Below are 22,202 nucleotides of genomic sequence, written 5' to 3'. Positions count from 1 at the left end.
TGAAGCCTCTCCCACAATGGGTGGAGCTATGGTTCCCAGAATGGGTGGAGCTTTGAGGTTTTGTCTTCTCTGCAAGAACAAGAAAAACAAGAAGAAGAAGAACAACAACAACAGCAGAGGGCACTCTATGACCAGCGTCTTGCGACGCGGCTAAAAATATAGATATTCACACAAGTTTGTTATTTGTGCATGTTTGTGGCTATGTTACATGGGTGGTGGGTGCATAGGCTCAGTCGCTGGTTCACACATCTATTGGAAGTAAAAAAAGAAAACAAACAAAAAAATTAACAAATAAAAACAAGACCAGAAGTCTAAGCGGCGTAGCCGGGCTTGTAAAATATTATAAACCACAAACACATATGATTAGCTTGAAACAGTCGCTAATGCTGTGTGTTTATAATATTAAACAAATAAATTTGGAGGAATCCAGGCATCCGTGAGGTAAGTTTTACTTACAGAACTGAAGGAAGATGTACTGTAATCTAGATTATACCCCACTGTTACGTGCTCCTCCCCGACCCCCTGGTCGCGGTGTACCTCCGAGCCCTGAGAGGAGTCACGGCAGAAAAATGTGTTATTCTGTATGTAAAAGATCAATGGAGAAGCCACACCAATTGTTACTCACAAACAAATATTGTATTAAGATCACACAAGAATAACAGTACAACAATAATAGTAATCAAAAGTACAATCAATATATATCCTATGATGGTACCATCAGTTTCGTAATATGTAACTCACTGTGCTCCAAGTGAGCGGAAAGAAGAATAAGATTCCCAATGTCTCTAATTCCCGGCTTCAAGCCAAAGTGGATTCGCTCCAGCGATCGTCAGATCAATGTCCAATTGAGACCAGAATCCCGTTGGGTTGGCAGTTATAGTCTTGCTGCCAAAGCTGTGCAAAGACACCCTCCAGGCGACTGGGAAATCCAAAGGAGCCCTCCAGGCGACTGGGAAATCACACCCTTGGGTATGGACGTTCCAAGGCTCAGTCGGCGAACCTCAGATTTACCTTCAACAGCCACGTTGCACACACACACACACACCAAATACGTCTGAAAGCGGTGAAAACGGCTGAAGTCGAGCAAAGAAAAACCTTGCGCGATGCGCAAAGGTTGAAGCGAGGCAAAATAAACCTTGCTCGACGCGCAATGCGCGTGAGTCAAAATGGCCGACGGCCCATACTCGAGACGTAACGGCAGTCCAACGATTCCCTTTAGAATCGACGGCAAAACCTGACATGCAGGTTGATCTGTCACAGCGATAACAACTCTGTCGCAGGAATCCCTTTCCTGGGAAACCCAAAGTTCACTCGTGACTCTTGCTCGCCAACGTTCGCTCCAGACCTCAAAGCAACTATGCTTCTTGTCCGACTCCACTCGCTCCACCTTCTTTTCCTTTCTCTTCTTCCTCTTCGTCATCCGGTTCCCGATCTGATTTCCGGTTTCTTTTAACTCTAACTTTTTCACCTTTTGAAAACAGTTCATAAACAATAAACCTTTTGAAAACAATAATAGTACACGGAATCAAAAATGTTTACAGTGGATGAAAACCACCACAACGGAAGTGACGAATCCGTAACACCCACAAGGGTTGGGTACGTACGTTTTGTTGGAAGAGACGTAATGCCGATGCTTTTGATATTTGATGGTCATTTTAACAATCGGTTTGTTTGTGTTTCACTGAATGAAAAACGTTAATGTAGAGCATGGCGATTGTGATATATGACAGGTTCGACGATATGTTCAGCATGAATGGCATATAAATCAAAATGGCGGTGTCTAGAGAGTCAGCTGCCGTACCGCCGTAATGACATCAGACGTAATCACATCACCCTGTCATGTGACCAGATCCTCAGCTCTGATTGGTATACATACATACATACATACATACATACATACATACATACATACATATGGACAAACACTGTTCTAGACGGCTTTGCCCGATGGGCTACGCCGTAAAAACAACATAACCACAAACTATTCAGTCAAATCCGCCCAATATATAGTTACCTTTTCTTTGATTTACTGCACAGAGAAACCTTAGCAGTCTTAACAGTTAGTGACTATTCTGCTGTCAAATGACATTCCTAGAAAACTGCCTGAGGCCCTAAATAGTCCACATTCTATAGGGAACGAACAGCCCGGTGGAATTGGGTTGTCTGCTAGTAATATAAAATTAAATGTAAGCTTTGAACCTATTTTGACATCTTGATCTCTTTTGTTTTCCTCTCATCTGTATTTCAGTATTTACACCAATAATAATTGTAAAAACCACCTTGAGGGCATTTTTCCCCACAGAGCGGAGGTTGGCCTTTTTCAGGCACCGTGGTCCCCTTTTTGAAGCAATGTTTTACGGCCGGACGCCCTTCCTAGCGCCAACCCTGTTCGTCCAACCCAAATAATAAGTGTTAACCAATAAATAATTGTAAACACACTATAAATGCACTTTCTAAGCATTTTTGTACAAACCATGAGCACACACACACACCTTCCATTTGTGCAGCAGGTGAGGTACTGATACAAAGCCATGCCCCGTTCGACTGCCAGCCAATGATCAACAGTTTTTGACCCAAGAGGTGTAATTATGTCATGAACAATTAATGACAGACCAAGATCACTCGAGCCTGTCTTGACTCCATCTCGACATGCTGAGAGCTTGGAAATTTTAACTGTGCATGATTTGGGCCTCTACAATTTTACTGCGATCACCCTGTTATACCTGAGAGAAGTACGGAGGTTCATTATATTTGTTGAATAGTACTTTTTCTTTCAAACCTTTTTTTTGTTCTCTTGGACCCCTGAAAATGCCTCTATGTATCCCTAGGGGTCCATGGGACCCACTTATCTAGAACCTTTTAGGCATACACCGCACAAACATCTATAAATCCGCTTTCAAAACACAGACTATATATTTTCAGCAAGTAAGGCACAAACTCCACCCACCCAGAGGGTATATTATGCTAACTAGTGAGATACCCGTGCTACGCACGGGTGGGAGGCCGGAAGCAAACAGGCAATGCAGATACGGCGAATGCTAAAGCATGAAACCAATAAATTCCACATTCCTGTAGCATCCTCAGTCTCACGTCAGACATGGACAGCAAGTTCGTGAAGGACTTCTATGAAAAACGTACCCGTTCGCAAACAAACGGGTACGTTCACGTATAGAAACGTCGATCTTGGGTCCGTGGCGAATCTGCATATGGCGATCCGCAAAGTTCACGTTCATGTTTATATACGAATCGAAAAGAAGATAATTGGTTTTGGGTCGTCCTTTCCGCATATCTCGTGGGATTGTGAGTTGGAGAGACGGCCGTGATGGTGGGGAGGGGGTTGGCATTCTCTCAAGCAGGGATTCAACCCATGTCCTTATTCAAGGTCTTTGTCCGAGGTCATCGAGTCCGATCGGTGCAGCCGATCGGTGCATCTGTGCAGCGATCGGTACAGCTGTTTCTGCGGCACCCGGGAAAATAACGTTATGCGGGAGTCCAAACCTGAAAATGCTGGAGGCCAAAGCTGAAATTGGAAAAACAATACAGCCTATTTTACTCCAGGGGATCCCAGGATTACCCACTCAAAATATCGTTGCGATCGGTTCAGCCGTTTTTGCGGTACCTTCGAACGGCGGACGGACAGACACAGACTGACGGACGGACGGACATTTGGTGAATTATAGTAAGATGCTCGTGATTCATATATTGAAATAGCCTGACCTTGGAATGAGAAAATATCGAACTTGTTGATTAAACATTGAGTATCGTGAGATTAACCCGAAGAACGAGTTAAACTGTGTTCCCCATTTCAGGTTTGTGCTTTGATAAGCACATGGAGCTGCACCAAGAGAAAGAACAAACGTTGCTGGAGCCGTCGGTGGAGGTGAAGGAACTTTGCTGCACTGAGCATGGCAAGTTGCTCGAATTCTATTGCAGAGATGATCAGGGCTTTATCTGCTCGGTGTGCATGGCAGGAGATCATGGACATCATGAAGTAATAGCAGCGGATATCGCACACATGGAACTAAAGGTATAAGTGAAAATCTTTTCAAAGTTTCCCCCGAGATTGTTTTCCAATTTTGTCATTAACACGTCACGTAAAGGTGATTTCATTATTAAAGGAACGCTCTGGCTGATGTTGTCAAATATCTCTGACTCCCATCATGGATTAAAGGATTGTCGTCTGAATCTGGTTCTGGTTAAAATGTAATTAATAAAAAAAGTGAAAGAGCTTTTTCCCACTTTCCTCATTGGTGGTGTGAGTCGTTGCTTTTGATGAATCTCTTCCCTTCGTTGGCGTGCTCACGAGGCAAGCTGTGCGATGTCTGTATAGTCCAATGTGGGACCCACAGTGTCTACCGCAAACGATGCAGGTATAGAATGGTCTTTGCAGAGATGGACGTTGGCAGTTTTTACCCTCGCCAGAGGAGAGGGTATTGCATTTGAGTCCGTTTGCCTGGTTGTTACTTGCCGGAAAGATTTCGGCAAGTATGTTGGTTGGTTGGTTTGTCTGTCTGTCTGTCTGTTTGTGCACAGTACTATGTCTACACCGTTGCACATAGAATCGCAAAACTTTATACACATTTGTCTTGCCCTGGAATAGACTGTGCCCAATTTTAACTCTCTCGGCCCAAAGCCTCCATTATGACGTCATAATTCGATAATTCGACAAGTACAAAACTTCATCCAATCAAGATGCAATTTCTTGAGCATCATGTCGGCATAAACTGGTAGAGGAAAAAAATATGATGACGTCATCTGTCACGTGGTTTGGCCGCCATATTGGAAAAACCGAAAAACTTTGCACCTACATCTCCGAAAGTGCTGGATGGAAAAAATTGAGACATGGCTCATTGTAAAGAACTCTCCATGGGGAATAAAATATGTTAATGATGTCATAGGTGCCTCCATTATGACGTCATAATTCGACAAGTACAAAACTTCATCCGATCAAGATGAAATTTGTTGAGCATAATCTAGGAATAAATTAGTTTAGAAAACAAATAATAATGTCATCGGTCACGTGGTTCGGCCGCCATATTTGTCCAAAATGGCCGATTTAAAAAAAAAGAAGCACATTCCGGCAAGTCCTCGGTCTCTGACCGATTTTTCATCTGTTTGCTTGTCTGCACAGAATAAATGATTTTCTCTGCAACCATTGGCCTGATTGACAGGAAAGTTTCACCATGGGTGCAACTCCACCTGTATAATTTTTATGATAATTATGACGTCATAGGTCACATGGTTCGGTCGCCATCTTGGAAAAACCCAAAAACTTTGCACCTCTATATCTCCGAAAGCGCTGAATAGAAAAAATTGAGACATGGCTCATTGTAAAGAACTCCATGGCGAATAAAATATGTTAATGATGACGTCATCGGTCACGTGGTTCGGCCGCCATCTTGGAAAAACCGAAAACCTTAGCACCTCTATATCTCAAAGCGCTGAATAGAAAAAATTGAGACATGGCTCATTGAAAAGAACTCTCCATGGGGAATAACATCTGTGAATGATGTCATAGGTGCCTCCATTATCATGTCATAATTTGACAAGTACAAAAGTCGTCCGATCAAGATAAAATTTCTTGAGCATAATCTAGGAATAAATTGGTGGAGGAAAAAGATAATGCTGACGTCATTGATCACGTGGTTCGGCCGCCATATTTGTTTTAACACAAAAGCCTTAAAAAATACTGAAAATACATCCTGGCGAGGGTTTGCAATCTCTGATTGCTTTCTTTTTCTTTTTTTTTCTTCTTTTTTTTAACTTTCCTCATTATGTCATTAAGCCGCTCATGATCACAGAAAAGGAATCTGTGGTTGCTGTTGCCCCCGCAGCCTCTTCATTATTGGTTGGAGCATGTATGGATGGATATTAGTAGATGACATGAAAGAGGAAAATCAGAATAAAACAGCATTGCCACGCACTGGCGTCTTATGATATTTATATCCAGCACAGAAGCATGGATCAATTGAATTAAATTAAAGACCAATTGCTTGTTTTCTGAAATATCCTTCCATAAAGCACAATTCAGGTTGTATTCATCAGCTCCAACCTGGCACATTTCTTTCCAGTAGACATATATTCATATTCTAGACACCAAGTAGAAGGGCCACATAAGAATGTAGGTAAGAAGAAAAGACAGGAGAGTGTATGGAGATATACACTGGGACATGCATTTCCACACGTTTGTTGGACATTGTGTATGAATTATCACATTTTCCTATGCTATCAAAGGCCAAGCGCCATCGCAGGTTGCAAAGCTGCCTTGAAGAAACGGCCCAAGGCAAACTTCTTAGCTTAGTTTGGGATTGGAACTAAAAGGCCTTCTGTAAAACATCTCTAACCACATGTTTTCATTGAATTAGGGACCATCTATATTCTACATATGCAAATATGACAGAATATTTTACACTTCTGTTTGCACTGGGCTAAACCAGTCATCGCTATTCATATGAACATACATAATGTATGCATAAATAGATTGCCCCTAAACAAACATAACCAAAAAATAATTTCAGCAGCTAAAAAATGATAGGGTTTTTCATCCAACTCCTCGTGACGTGTTTGTGAACACAAGGCCCTCACAGCTCGTTTAACCATTTACCTTCCTCTTATCACACGATAGTGGCGCTCTCGGGCAAATACCTGCGGAAAATTGAGGGCAGATTCATTAATTTACCCTGGGTCGTGCACAGTGCTTCGACTCAAGAGTATTTCTATCTTTTGCAGGACAGTTTAGCTGATAAACCTCTACAGTTGAGAGAGTTAATGCAGCACGTTGGGTCCAATCTGCAGCAGCTACTGCGGGAACTCAAGGATGAACAGGTAAATGGTGACTTCGTCCAGGTGGCAGCGTGATATTTACTGTTGCTTTTCTTGAGAATGGTTTGAGATGCATGCATTATATATATATATATATATATATATATATATATATATATATATATATATATATATATATATATATATATATATATATTGATACTTAAGACAATGTGATTGGATGTGTGATGGAATAAGCCACAAAGAGCCAACTAGTTGGGAAATATAATACTGTACTATATTTGGCTCTATGAAGGTCATCATAATAATCAGGTCGATCTTGATTGGACATCGATGAAGGTGGTCTACGGTTAACTTCCATATTTTGTTTTGGACAAGTTTCTTAAAATAAGGACTTAACCGCTGAAAAATTGTAGAGTGGTTGGGGTGACTGGCAACATCTGTGTGAAGTGATGTCTTAGCTGTGCAAAGAATTCTCGGTATTTCCAAGACTATGCCAAACATTGTATTATGTACTGAGATGCAGGTGTATGTAATGAAGATTTTGCAGAACAAAAAATGTGAAAAATATCAGAAGGTTGCAGGAGAACAGCCATGATACAAATTAACCTGAAATTCCTTACCTTAAATGTTCAGGATCTTTTTGAATAAGATAGCACACACGCATGCACAAACACACAGCCATCTAACAAGCCCTAACCCATGACACACACACACACACACACACACACACGTACACACACACGTACGTACACATACATATACACACACATCTAGCCAACCCTAACCTGTCACACACGTACGTACACATACATATACACACACATCTAGCCAACCCTAACCTGTCACACACATCTTGACAAGATGTGTGTGACAGTGCTTCTACTCGAGAGTATTCGAGGCCGGGCGGAGGTTAGGGTTGGAGTAGGCGTGGCAACGCCTACTATGCCAAGTACAGTCAGAATTTGACTTGACCGCGGGACAAGCGGGACTTGACCGCACACGCACAAGAATAAAGTCGGTGAGCAGACACCAACCTCATGTTGTTGGCACTACATGTAGCCAACACATGTAGCCAACCCTAACCTCTCTCTCTCACACACACACACACACATACACACACACACACACACACACACACACACACACACACACACACACACTGTTGCGGTTTTGAGTTTTGTATAATAAAGGTTAAAATTCCCCCTCATAGTTAGTCACACAAGCAACATGTAGCCTCGCGATAGTGTAGTTATTTCTTAGTATTTGTGAGCTTAGTCCTTTTCCTGTGTTCGTTTTGCGTTGAGTAGAGTAATGAGAATAGGTCCTTTCATCGCTTCCATTGTCCTATGCCGCCTCCATCGCCTTACGTCTCTTATGGCTGCCTTTGGCTTTTTGGCGCGAATTAACACGAGGCCGGCTAGAAGGGTCGGGGCGGGACCAAATGAGGGCGACAGAGAAGATGACGGTAAGCGTGAGCCGCCAATCGGGGCTCACAGGGTGTGGCGGCAGCACTGCGTCACAGGGCGTGGTTGGAAGGTTCGAGAAGGTTCGGGGCGTACCGATATAACCCGTCGCGCAAAGCCCCCAAGAGGACTGACGAGGAGGACTTGCGAGCAGCTGGACTGAAGAAAGCAGTAAGAGGACTGAGTTGGCATTGAGTGGAGGAAGACGCGCCTGAACCAGGATATGTGCTCGTATGAAAGTAACGCTCGGTTGAGCTTGAAGCCGAGCCGCATATAGTGCATTGAGTTACGCGAGTGATAACGGGCTGTGTAACCGCCAGCCGCGCTGAGAGACGCGTACGTTTTCCTTCCTACCTCATCGGCTGCCTTTTGTTCGGGAGACGCGCTACGAGGATCCTTCCACCGCCTGCTTGCCATCTTTGCGGGACGTGCTGGGACCCTGGAGAGCCAGACGGGGCCGTTCCTGGACGACCACGTCGGCGCGGTTGGCCTGAACATCAACCTGCCTGAAATTCCCTGTGTGAGTGTGACGGGCCCGAGTCTGGGAGTTAAGAATAAGACTGATTAAGTGCTTCTCTGTATCTCTGCGTCTACCGATCATTGTACATACGTGTGGGAATAATAATTAAACCTGTGTTCTTCCTTTCCATTCGATCGTTCCTGTGATTTCCTCATTGACTAAGCGTGGTACGAATAGAACCGCTCGAATCGGGTTCCACTACTAGAAAACTGCACGGACCACGTGGTACTCAATCCGCTCAGTGTACCCAAACCACACGTGGCTTGTGCGAGGCTTGCTTCCCCGCTTCCGTGGCGGCGCAGGGATTTAGGTACGAGCGAGACTTGGTCCCGAAACCCTACCTTGCGTTTGCCCGGAAGAGGCGTTTCAAGTCTCTCGGTTCCGCCAAGCCCAGAAAGGACAAGGGGCTTAATCCCCCCTTGGTAAGGGTAAGAAGGGCGGCGGAGAACCGTAACTATATATATATATATACACACACACACATCGAGCCAACCCTAATCTGTCTCACACACACACACACACACACACACACACACACACACACACACACACACACACACACACACACACACACACACACACACACACACACACACACACACACATATACACACATCTAGCCAACCCTAACCTGACACACATGCACACGCACACACACACATGCACACATCTAGCCAACCCTAACCTGTCTCACACATGCACGTAAACACGTGAGATCATGGCGAGGTCACGTCTTTTCGAAGCTGTTCCATGCGCTCACGCTTTCGAAGCTAAGTGATATTTCTCAATTGTGTTTTTGTCGAGACTGTATCTATCTTTCGGTGTCTGTACCTATAGCGTATCTTTTTGGAAAATTTTCGGTGCTAATTTTTCGTACATGTATACACAATCGTCGGTTAATGCGTATCGAGTATTCTGCGGTCTAGTACTCGTAGGCTTGGCTACCGTACCATCTCCGACCTTGTGGTTTTGTTTTTCTCTCAGCGATTCGTCGAATGCGCTGAAATTATTTTCGTTCTCTGTTTCGTCCCAGTCGTTCACCCCATACCTCCTTGTTTAATATCTCTACTCACAAAACAAAAAAAAACCCAAAAAAATATTTCCTTCCCAGGTCTTATTCGTTTATTTGTTGTTCTTTTTGTTCGTTCGTTCTTCGTTCGCGATCACGCGATCACGTGGTTAGAAATGTATAATCTTTCCCCTGAACAACTATTTTCTCTCATATATTATAACACCCTTTTCTTCTTTTCCTACAAAAGGATGCTTTCGTCTTGCTCACCAAATCTATTCATTCCAAAAAATATATATAATACCATCTCTTACAGTTCCTCCTTTCTACATTCCCTAAACTATCCAGAACTCCACCCCTCCTCCAGTGTCCTCAAACGTATTTTTGACTCGAAGGTCTCAAACTCATTTTGCAAAAAATGTTCGTTTTCCATGGATCGTACATTTTTCAAAATCCAATCTCACCCCTCCCCTCCAAATCCTCCCCATCACCCATCCCTTTCAAATCTCCCCCCTTGCCCCTTCCCTCCCCTCCCTCCTAAACTCCCCCCACACCCCTCCCCTCTGAGACTCTCCCTCGCTCCTCCCCTCCTAGACTCCCCTCTCACCCCTCCTCCTCAAAGCATCCTCCCTGCTTCTTCCCCCTTCCAACTTTCACCTTCATCTCCCCCAACCTTCTGCCTCGCTCTTCCCCCTCCTCAAATAACACCTCACTGTGCCTCACCCAATCTCCATCAAACCTTTTGTCCACCCCATTCTTCCCTTTCTCCAAGCTATTCTGAAATCTCTGAAATCTCTGACACACCTTCAACAGCTCTCCCTACCTCTTCCTCCTCTTCCACATCTTACCCTACCCCTCCCCCCCCCCCCTGTTCTGGACCCGATGCTCCCCCTTCCTCTTCATTAACGGTATGGACCTCAAACATCCGGGGCCTTCGCTCAAACTTGACTGACCTCTCCATACAGGTTGCTTCTGACAAACCAGATGTGATCTGCTTAACAGAAACTTTCCTCCTTCATGATGTCTCTGATGCCTTGGTATCTCTCCCAGGTTACTCCCTCCTCCGGTATGATAGACCTGAGCCTCGTCCCGGAGGTGGGGTTGCTATCTTTATAAAAAACTCTCTTCCTCACTCGCCCTCCACTGCCCTCTCTCCACCTCACCCCCAGGAATACCTTTGGCTACGGCTTCCCCTTCGCTCCCACCTTTTGTTCATATGTGTGTTGTACCGTCCACCAAACAGCGATGACTCCATCTACATCTCACTGTCTGATAATATGGACCAACTTCTATCTACCCATCCCAACTCTCTCTTCCTCGTATGTGGTGATTTCAATTGTCACCATGCCAGTTGGCTGGGTGTAGGTACCTCTCTCACCAGCCATGGCTCTTCAGCAAAGGACTTCTGCGACTCACTGGGACTGACACAATCTGTCAATTTCCCGACCCGGATCTCAGTCAACGGAGCATCTTCTCTTCTGGATTTGGTTATGACAAACTTCCCTGAAAATGTCTGCTGCTCTTCTTCTGCTCCAATCGGCTCATCTGATCATGTGCTTGTCAAAGTGGACATCTCTCTGACCATTCTCAGAGAGCCTCCTCACCGTCGACGAGTCTGGCATTTCACTCAGGCCAATTGGCACGGTCTTCAAGCAGCCATCAATCATCTGGACTGGTCTCCCATGTCCACCGCCTCTGACATCAACTCATCCTGGGAATTCTTTCAAAGTAAATTGCTCTCTCTCATGCACAGATTTATCCCATCTCGTCTTCAGTTGTCATACCCTTCCTCCCGTCCATGGTACACGGAATCTTGTGGTGAGGCTGTTGCCCTGAAACAACTTGCTTTCGTCTCCTGGAAAGCAAATCCAATGGAAGGAAATCTCATTTCCTTTCACAAAGCCCGAAACAAGTGTGTGTCCACCCTCAGGAGAGCCAGGAAACAATAACTCACCGTTCTCAAGACCGAACTCTCTTATCTGTCTCCCTCTTCCAAATCCTGGTGGCGTCTGGTCAAATCTGTTTCTGGTGTTTGTTCCCCCTCCATCCCCTCCCTCACCTCAAACGGCTTAACGGCTGACTCCGCACGTGAAAAAGCTGAATGCCTCAACTCTGTGTTTGCCTCTAAATCTTGTGTCCCAAACCCATCCCTCTCTGTACCCACCGTACCCAGTCGTACCCAGCTGCTCCTGGACTCTGTGTCCTTTCCTCCTGACAAGGTGGAAAAGTTTCTGTCAACCCTCGACTCTGATTCTGCAACTGGTCCTGACGGCATCAGCCCACGGGTCCTAAAATCATGTTCTTCTGCTCTTTCACTCCCTCTTTCTGTTCTCTTCACCCTCTCTTTTGCTCAAGGTCATCTGCCATCTGCTTGGAAATCAGCCAACATCACCGCTTTGCACAAAAAAGGTGCAAAAACAGATCCCAGCAACTACAGACCAATCAGCCTTCTCCCAATTATCAGCAAAGTCATGGAATCCATCATTGCTTCAGATATGAAATCTTTCCTCTTCTCCAATGGCTTGATCTCTGATCATCAATTTGGTTTCAGACCTGGTCACTCTACTCTGGACATGCTGCTTCTGCTTTCTCAACAATGGATGGAGGTACTCAACGCCAAACAGGAAATTAGAGCTGTCTCCCTTGACATTTCACGTGCCTTCGATACGGTCTGGCACCCTGCTCTGCTCACCAAACTCTCCTCCTTTGGTATCCATGGAAATCTCCACGCATGGCTGGTGGACTTCCTCTCTGGTCGTAGTCAACGTGTGGCCCTGAATGGGTTTCTCTCATCTCCTCTTCCTGTTCAGGCTGGAGTTCCCCAAGGTAGTGTTCTGGGCCCTGTGCTTTTTCTGGTCTTCATCAATCATCTCTCTGACTCTCTTGAAAATCCTCTCTATCTCTTTGCTGACGACTCTACTCTCTGTTGCTCCATTCCTCATCCCTCAGATCGGCAGTCTGCAGCCTCCTCACTCTCTGCAGACCTGGACAAAATCACAGACTGGGCAAACAAATGGAACATGTCTTTCAATCCTGATAAATCTCACACTCTTACGATGTCTCTCCGAAAAGACCGACTGGAAAACCCTCCCATCCACTTTCTGAACAATCCTCTCCAAGAAGTTCTGTCACTCAAGCTTTTGGGTCTCACTATTTGCCATGATCTTTCCTGGGAAAACCACATTTCAAATCTGGCCTCCAAAGCCAGTCGCCGACTGGGCATCCTCCGTCGTGCGAAGTCCTTCCTTGGCACACCTGAGCTCCTCACCACATACAAGGCTTTCATCCGCAGCTCTATGGAATACTGCTCTCCCCTCTGGTCTGGTGCTCCTGCCTCACACCTAGCCCGTCTGCACGCTGTTGAAACCAAAGCGTTCAGAATCATTGGAATCTCCCGCGATGAAGCTAACTCAAAGGGCCTTTCACTCGCTCACCGCAGGCAGGTTGGTGGTCTTTCCGTCTTCTACCGACTCCTCTCTGGCCTTGCCCCCCCCAGCCCTCTCTGGGCTCTGTCCCCCAAATATTCCTACAGGTCGCACAAGATCTGCCTGCAACCCTCTTATGGTTAAACTGCCAAAATCAAGACTTTCTGCTCACCTTCACTCCTTCATTCCTCTTTTCTCCCGCCTCTGGAACAAACTCCCTCACTCTCTTCAATCCCACTCCACCCTCCAGGTCTTTAAAACAGCTGTTCACCACCATCTCTTATCCTCCCCCATCCAAAACCTTGATCTTTTCTACCCCCCGCTAATTTCGGTCCCCTTGTGTTTTATGCCTCTCCCCCACGCCTCCTGCCCCCAAGCCCTCTCCCTCCCACACTTCTCTCTGCTCTCAAATGTTGTGGTTGTGTGCTTCCCCTTCTCTCCCCATCTTGTCTTCCGCTCCCTCTTTTTGTGTGTTTTGTTTGTCTGGTTGATTTGTTTGTGAAATAAATGTTAGCTCTTTCACGAGCCTCGATTCAGTATACAAAACAAAACAAAAAAACAAAAAAAAAACAAAAAAAAAACTGCACTTTCCTTAAGACGAATAGCTTATGATAAAATTTTGGATTAAAAGTCTCTTTCTTATAACTATAGTCTGCATTATATATTATGTGTATTACAACCACTCATGTAATTATTATCTCACTACCAACATATAGACCTTTACCTTTGCATTAATTCATTCAATGAAGCTATCCCAAAATATGGCTGGCAGGATGGCCTCGTGGTACGCATACTCGCCTCTAAGCTGTCTAGCCTGGGTTTGAATCCCGACCCAGCTATAAACTGTCATCCCGGTGTTTCACAGGCAGGATGATTCATCAATGTGTGTGCCATCTCTCGGATGGATGTTAAACTGGGCATCCCGTCTGTCAGCATTTGTTGGTGGACTTTAAAGATCCCATGGTGTCCTTCGCGAAGAGTAGGCGAGCTATTCCCGACACCATGGCCAAATTCCAAATTCCTGCCCTAACTAGTCGAACATCAGGCTATCAGGAACATCAGGCCCTAACTAGTCGAACTAACTAGTTCGTGAAAACTCAGGACATGCTTACCCTGGCTGACCCCACAAGAAATGTGAGATAATGGTGGCGCTTAAAGAAGAAGAAGAAGCTTGCCCAAAATAGTCCATCAAGCTCTAACCCTAACAATGCTGCCCAGCTGACTGTTTGTAGCCAAATGTTGACATCTATCTCAATGCAAGGCCTAGGCTGAACAATGTTTTTGCAAAACAACAGTGTGCTCCCTTTTGTTCTTCAGCCATTGGTTGCTCCTGATGCTTTGTGCAAGTTATTGCACATTCTCGAAATGCTTGTCTACGATCATCAACAAATGCAAAACTTCGATGCCTTGCAGTGCTTTGGTGAAGAAACCGAGGAGAAGCTGGAGCAGAAGCGTGCCGAACTGCAACAAATAGTGAATGAAGTTGTGGATTTGGTGAAGAAACATATTGTTGAAAGGCAGAAAACGAAGCTTTCCAATCTTCAGCAACAAGTTGAGCAGCTACAGCAGGAGATGAAGGCCCTCCAGGAAGCAGAAGCCACCCTGATGACTGCACTAAAAGAGCTAGAGGCTGCTGTCCTCGTACAAGTGAGTGTGGCAATGTGTGGAATTGATATTGTGATACCTACCAATCAGATCGTGTGGAAATGATTAATAATGCAATTTGAGAGTAAGATTTATTTATTATTTTAGTTGCACAGAAATTGCTTGAAATAGCGTTGCATCGAGGATATAAAATGACAAGCAAAGTCAAAACATAAAAGCAGCTGTTGAAGGCCGAGCTCGATAAGACTTCTGTTCGCTACTGCCAATGTGGCGATCGAGATCAAATCCTTACAAGGCAAAATACAAGTTGATTAAATATCAGTACACAGTGATGGGGCTAAAGTTTGCACTTGTGGTAGATCAATAATGGCTTGGAGATATTTATAGATACAGAATCATTGTATCGGCCTTTCGTATTAAATTTGTAAATAGGGGAGCAGAGATGCATTGGGACACGGATCCATCGAGACGGTGTGTTGGCATTTCATATCATTGGCCAAGAAAATCTGCTGAAGGGGATGTCCAAATGCACCCCAGTTTCTCATGGAGGACGTTCGGCATCCATTTAGTAGATATCGCAGAATAAGGCACAGCCACGCCTTCTTCTTCTTCTTCATTGCACCTTCATATAAGTCACTCGCTGATGTACCCGGTGTTGCCAGATCTTCACCATCCGAATCAATTCGGCCTTGTCACACATACAACCTGTCCAAGTTTCGTCCGAACCCGTCCATAACATTTTGAGATATCCTGCTCACAGGCAGACAGGGGTGAAAACGGCCTCCATGCACCTTCGGTGGCAGAGGTAATGATGACTGATGACATTATTAAACGGTACCTATGTAAAATACAGTATAACACTGAAAATGAGTGCAATAAATTCCCTGCTAAGCATCTCTTTCTTGTCTACATTTTCAGGATCACAAGGATTTGAAGCACAGGTAGGATGATGTCCCTCGAGTTCGTTCCCACAATGTTGTAGTTCCTTCCACAACTTTTCCCCGAACCACCTACGCATGGTATCGCATATTGATGCTGTTAAACAAGTTCATGTCAAGCTATTTCGTCACCGTTTCCTCTATGCTTCAACAATTGGAAATTGTGACTGCTGGATATTCCTTTCCTATGTCATTGTGGTACTTTTTCTAAATAAACGTTACTGATTTTGAGGTATTCGGATGTTAAATGCCATCTCCTTTTCACTGATCTCTTTTCCTCAACCTCCCTCTTGATATTGATGATCATGTTAGAAATTCTCAACTTGACACTTTGACCATTCTCTTTCTATGCCCAGGCTGGAGTCCGTGTCGCGGTTTCCAAGTTTGGAGGTTGCAATGCCCACAACACTCGATTTCTCCATGGAAGAGCAGAAGCTGAACTCGCTCATTGAGCTCAACAATAACTTTTTGAAGGAGATCAATTGTGAGTCGATAAAGGGAGTCTATATGCAGATGTGTCTGGAAGTCATTGCTTCAGAAAGAGTATGAGGTATTCTGGAAGTCATGAGGTGTTTCCAGGGGCATTATAGACATAATTACACTTTTGAAAGGAGATGTGCTTCGGAAATTTGGGAAGATGTGCTTGGGAAATTTTACACTGAACAAAGAACTAGGGTAAAAACTGATTGTTAAGGAAGCAGGATATGAAAAATATCATGTTACAGCATGATGACACTTTAAGACTAACTATTTTTTATCGCTAGACAAAATTTGAGCCTCGACATGCCTGTTATCTACCAGTGGGTAGATAAGGTTCTCATCCAGACTGTTGGGTTTTGAAAATGTGAGGTAAGCTGATGGCCACCTGTTTCCACTTTGTGTTTCATTTTACCAGTCCGACAGACAGCAAGTGAAGCTGTAAATGACATTCTGCATATTGTCATGAGAAAAACAGCAGATTCTTTCTGAAGCGTTTGAGTGAATATTTGGAGGAATTGTAAGGATTTGCCTGTAGATTTCCAAATTTGTGAGCATAGTTTTGTATCATTGGCGACCAATGCGTATTGTTAGAAACTGATGCCTGGCTGGCTGGGCTGCTCATGGAAAGTAGTCGGTAAAGTACTGAGCTATAAATTGATTCAAATGCAGTAAAGTACTTTGTATTTTTACATCAAAGTGCATTTGAGTTTAAACAATTTTTTTTTGTGTGTTTGTGCGTAGTTTCACCTCCACCCACAGAAGTGCTCGTTAAACATTTGGACATCACTGACCTGGCACCAAGTTGCTTGAAACGTCTATGTGAGTGATTTGGCTAAGGTGTAAGATTATTATTTAAAAGGTAAGGATGATGAAATAAAAATATGGGAGGTAGGTGATAAATCTGGAGTTAAAGGAAGACTTAATTTGGTTCTAATCCCGGCTGAATCATTCCAAAGACTTAAAAAATGTAATGTGCTGCTTCCTTCCTTGAAGCTCAGAATTTAAAGGATGGAGCATGGGGAAAAACCCTAAAGGTTTGGCATCCATGGAGAGGAGGAATTTCCTCCTTGATTACCCCATTGAGTGCCGAGGGCAAAGCGATGTCATAAAAGTGATATTGCTGGTATCCAGAGTACACTGGAAGTGACGTCACTTCTCACAATCTCAGTGGCTGTGCTTGTATGAAAGTCAAGTCTGGTATTGTCTCATGTGTCTGTCTGCATGTGTGCATGATTTGTCACAGCTCTTCTATGAGCCTTAGAGCATGTAAAATAAAAGAATTTTAAAAAACTACAGATTTCTCATTTTGCACAGCTGGATTCAAAAATATGCCATTTAGCAGCAAATATGACTTTAGTTGCCCAGTAATTTCTATGCAGACAGCCATGATGCACCTTTGTGGCACTGTCCAATTAAAAAAAATAAACTGTTAAAATTGGCTATGAAAAATAATTAACCCATCCTCCAGCACAGGAGTTTTGCAATAGCTTCTGTCGGTCTGTCTGTCTGCAAGACCATAACTTTTTTTTACCATTTCAGCTTTTGTCATCAAATTTGCAACAAACATATATTATGAGAATATGTTCAAAATAATTAAAAATAGTGTTAAAATGTGGAAGGGTAAAGTCGTATTGCTATAAATAGCCCTTATTAGCCCTGCTGCGATGTATCAAGCGTGAGACCCCCTATTTTTAAAAATCCCTTCAGTGCTTTATTTACTATTGAGCTTCAGTGTCTGTCCAGGCCTAACATTTTTACCTGCAATGTGTCGCATGTCTACAAGAGCTCCTCGTTGCTGTTGTTGGTCTAGTTGGGGGGGGGGTCCGTTTTTGGAATGTGCACCCATTGGTTGGACAGCTGCCAGACCATACCCACATTTGTCACTTGACTCCACCCACCATTGCACCCAGGCAAAATAATATGGCTGCCATCTTGGTTTTCTAGTAGGCCTAAGATATCAGGCCTGTAGGTCATTGTTGCATCAGATTTCCATTGGGTTTTTTTTTTCTTTTTCTTTTGGTATACAAGATCGAGGCTCGTGAAAGAGCTAACATTAATCACACAGAAAGACAAACCGACACATAAAACATATAACATGGGGAGCGGTAGACAAGATGGGGCGAGAGGGGGAGGAACACAAACACAACATCTGAGGGCAGGGACATCGAGAGATCTGTGGGAGGGAGAGGGCTTTGGGGGGGGGGGAGGCATGGGAAGGGGGTGGGGTGGGAGAGGTATAAAACATGGACACTGCCAGGACTTCCAGGAAAGAAGTTGGAATTTCAAACAAGGTGGATCTGGGGTGAATTAGTGGGGGTAGAAAAGATCAAGGTTTTGGATGGGGAAAGATAAGAGATGGTGGTGAACAGCTGTTTTAAAGACCTGGAGGGAGGAGTGGGATTGAAGGGAGTGGGGGAGTTTGTTCCAGAGGCGGGAGAAAAGAGGAATGAAAGAGTGAAGGTGAGCCGAGATTTCGGCAGTTTAACCATCAGAGGGTTGCTGGCAGATCTTGTGCGACCTGTAGGAATATTTGGGGGACAAAGCACAGAGAGAGCTGGGGGAGCAAGGCCAGAGAGGAGTCGGTAGAAGACAGAAAGACCACCTACCTGTCTGCGGTGAGTGAGTGAAAGGCCCTCGGAGATAGCTTCATCACGGGAGATTCCAATGATTCTGAAAGCTTTGGTTTCAACAGCGTGAAGCCGAGCTAGGTGTGAGGCAGGAGCACCGGCCCATAGGGGAGAACAGTATTCCATTGAGCTGCGGATGAAAGCCTTGTATGTGGTGAGGAGCTCAGGTGTGCCGAGGAAGGACTTCACACGACGGAGGATGCCCATTCGGCGACGGGCTTTGGAGGCCAGCTTGGAAATGTGGTTTTGATTGGGTCGAGTGTTATTGACGATTAGGGATCCCAAAAAGTCTTGTATGTCAAATAAAAATTATTAATAATATAAGGTTTAATCAAGGCAGTTGGTACAGTCCTCACTAAAAGAAATAGCATCACGCAACATTTTGAACTTCCCCATATTGGGGTTAAACAATCCGTGACCGTGTGACGAATCAGCTCGTTCTGATATAACCGTGGTGGAGGGTGACATGGATGAGAGGTGTTTAGTTAATATTTTAATAGCACATTAAATGTGTTTCCCAATTGCGCTGTTCATCTTTTAAGAGTGCTTTAAAAGTGCGTTTCCCAATCGGCCCGTTTTTTTTTTGTTTTGTTGTTTTTGTATACTGAATCGAGGCTCGTGGAAGAGCTAACATTTATTTCACAAACAAATCAACCAGACGAACAAAATATACAAAAAGAGGGAGCGGAAGACAAGATGGGGAGAGAAGGGGAAGCACACAACCACAACATTTGAGAGCAGAGAAAAGTGTGGGAGGGAGAGGGCTTGGGGGGAGGAGGCGTGGGAAGGGGGAGGAGAGGGAGAGGTATAAAACACAAGGGGACCGAAATTAGCGGGGGTAGAAAAGATCAAGGTTTTGGATGGGGGAGGATAAGAGATGGTGGTGAACAGCTGTTTTAAAGACCTGGAGGGTGGAGTGGGATTGAAGAGAGTGAGGGAGTTTGTTCCAGAGGCGGGAGAAAAGAGGAATGAAGGAGTGAAGGTGAGCAGAAAGTCTTGATTTTGGCAGTTTAACCATAAGAGGGTTGCAGGCAGATCTTGTGCGACCTGTAGGAATATTTGGGGGACAGAGCTCAGAGAGAGCTGGGGGGGCAAGGCCAGAGAGGAGTCGGTAGAAGACGGAAAGACCACCAACCTGCCTGCGGTGAGTGAGTGAAAGGCCCTTGGAGTTAGCTTCATCGCGGGAGATTCCACAATTTTATTTGATGGATTTTGTCAAGTTTTGACCACAATGCAGTCATTCTTGTTACCAATTGAGCTTTTGTCATCAAATATTTAACTTGTCTTCATTTTGAGACTATGGACAACACAAATCAATAAAATGTGCAAATTTTTTTTACTGTCGTTTTTGCCAAGTTTAGTTAGTTTGAGTACAAAGCGGTTTGCAGTTTGAGATACTTTCTAGTTTTCTATTTTATTTGGGTCACACCAAAAATTTATTGCATGCAAATTGGCTATAATGTGTGTGCCAGGATCAGATATAGATCAAAGCAGTCACGACACGGAGCTTGATCAACATTCTTGAGGTTATGTAGTAATTCTGAGATTGACAAAACATTTGAATCGAAATTCTTAATGCTAGTGCCTTCAGTTGAGTTTCAAACCACAACTCGTGTCCTCACCACTAGGCCACCACTGTACACCATTATGATTATTTATGTGTATTTTCTTCAAAATAGTGCGTACTTTCATATAGACAGTAAGCACCTAATAGGATGTAACCACACCGATACAGTTACTGACCACACCGAGCTCCAAAGATATCCAAACTTTCACTCTTATGCAATCGGACGTCAAGCGATTAACGTAGTTCAGTGCTAATACATCTGGGTCTAATACCTCGCGGTTATAAAACATGACTTACCAATTTACTCCTCCAAGCATACAAGTTCAATCCAAACATCGGTGTGGTTACATGAGGCTCACACCATCCCTTAAGAGACAAATTATATATTATGAACACATGGCATAAAATCTCAAACGTGAACACAAATTTTACTCATCACAAATTGTTCACAGAAAAAGATATCCCCTATGGGCCCCCACACCTATCATTCAATCACAACAAAGCCAGGTGGGAGAGAGATGAAAGGGCACTGGATGTCAAATCCAGGCTACGGCAGGACTTGAACATGCAGCACCAAACCCGAGTCCTGCCAGGACATCGGCAGTATCCTAGTTATCATCTAAATTGGACAACACCATCTCCCTGAGACAGTACTGAGGACACTTTACCCCAACAATAACCTCCCAACTTTAAAACAAGTATTATTTTCATAGCATAATACTTGTTTTAAAGTTTTAAGCATCTACCTGAACACAGACTGTGGTCAAGGTCTTGTCTCGCTGCTGCCCTGTACCCCATATATGTAATAATATTTTAGTTTATGAAGATGATTATCTTGAGAAAATGTGATTGTTATCTCCACCATTGAAGGTGGATGGAGGTTTTGTTTTCACCCCTGTCTGTCTGTCTGTTTGTGAACAAGATATCTCAAAAGGTTGTGGAGGGATTCGGACGAAATTTTGTGGAGATGTAGCGTATGTGACAAGGACGAAATGATTAGATTTTGGTGAAGATCCGGATTCGGATCCGGCTACTAAAATTTTGTAAGTCATTCTTCACCATTGAGTGATGGGGCCAAAAATGACATACTGTATTGCAGTATATCTCAAAAAGTTGTCGACGGATTTGGACGAAACTTTGTGGATAGATCGGTTGTGTGACAAGGAAGAATTGGTTCGATTTTGGTGAAGATTCGAAAATGGATGTGGATGTGAGAGTTATTTAATTTTTGAAGTGATTCTTTACCATCGAGTGATGTGGCTAAAACCGATACATATATCGGTATATCTCAAAAAGTTGTGGACGGATTTGGACGAAACTTGGCGGAGAAGTTGTGTGTGTGACAACGAATCCATTTGATTTTGGTGAAGATCTGAATATGGATTCGGATATGATCATTATTAAATTTTATAAAAAGACGATTTTTTTAAATACAACATATTTAAAGCGATTTTATATAATATATTTTTTAAAGTTGTGGACGAGTTATGGCAAAACCTGGTGGACGAGTTAGTTAGGATGTCAAGAACAAGCCGATTCGATTTTGGTTCAGGTCCGAATCCAGATTCGGCCTATCAGTGGGATAGAAACCATAAACTGTTCAGCCTGGTGGAGGTATGTGCTCTACAGAGTGCCCTTCAAGTTAATATACTGTTTCAATGTTGGATTGACATTGAGTACTGTATCTAAATCTCTTTTATGTGCTGCTTCCTTCCTTAATGCACTGACATCAAGTAAGGAACAGAGGGGTATGAATACCAGCTGGTGATCATTCGTGATCCT

General features: G+C 44.0%; 1 protein-coding gene across 3 annotated transcripts in view; it reads left to right on the top strand.

The window, feature by feature from the left end:
• The window catches only part of LOC137439823 (tripartite motif-containing protein 14), a 29,851-nt gene that overhangs the window by 5,362 nt on the left and 2,287 nt on the right, over nucleotides 1–22,202 (top strand). For 2 of the 3 annotated variants that reach the window (XM_068135952.2, XM_068135961.2), the window contains exons 2-7: nucleotides 3,810–4,027; nucleotides 6,730–6,825; nucleotides 14,617–14,850; nucleotides 15,727–15,749; nucleotides 16,103–16,230; nucleotides 16,968–17,045. In XM_068135952.2, coding sequence (XP_067992053.1) covers nucleotides 3,830–4,027; nucleotides 6,730–6,825; nucleotides 14,617–14,850; nucleotides 15,727–15,749; nucleotides 16,103–16,230; nucleotides 16,968–17,045 — 757 coding nt within the window. In that variant the 5' untranslated portion in view covers nucleotides 3,810–3,829. The remainder of the gene's footprint in view (nucleotides 1–3,809; nucleotides 4,028–6,729; nucleotides 6,826–14,616; nucleotides 14,851–15,726; nucleotides 15,750–16,102; nucleotides 16,231–16,967; nucleotides 17,046–22,202) is intronic. The other variant, XM_068135877.2, reaches the window with a different exon arrangement.

The sequence above is a fragment of the Myxine glutinosa genome, chromosome 1 (genome assembly GCF_964187855.1).
Source record: "Myxine glutinosa chromosome 1, kmMyxGlut1.1, whole genome shotgun sequence".
Lineage (NCBI taxonomy): Eukaryota > Metazoa > Chordata > Myxini > Myxiniformes > Myxinidae > Myxine > Myxine glutinosa.
Note: the sequence above shows the minus strand (reverse complement) of the source record. Positions and strands in the feature narration are given on the sequence as shown.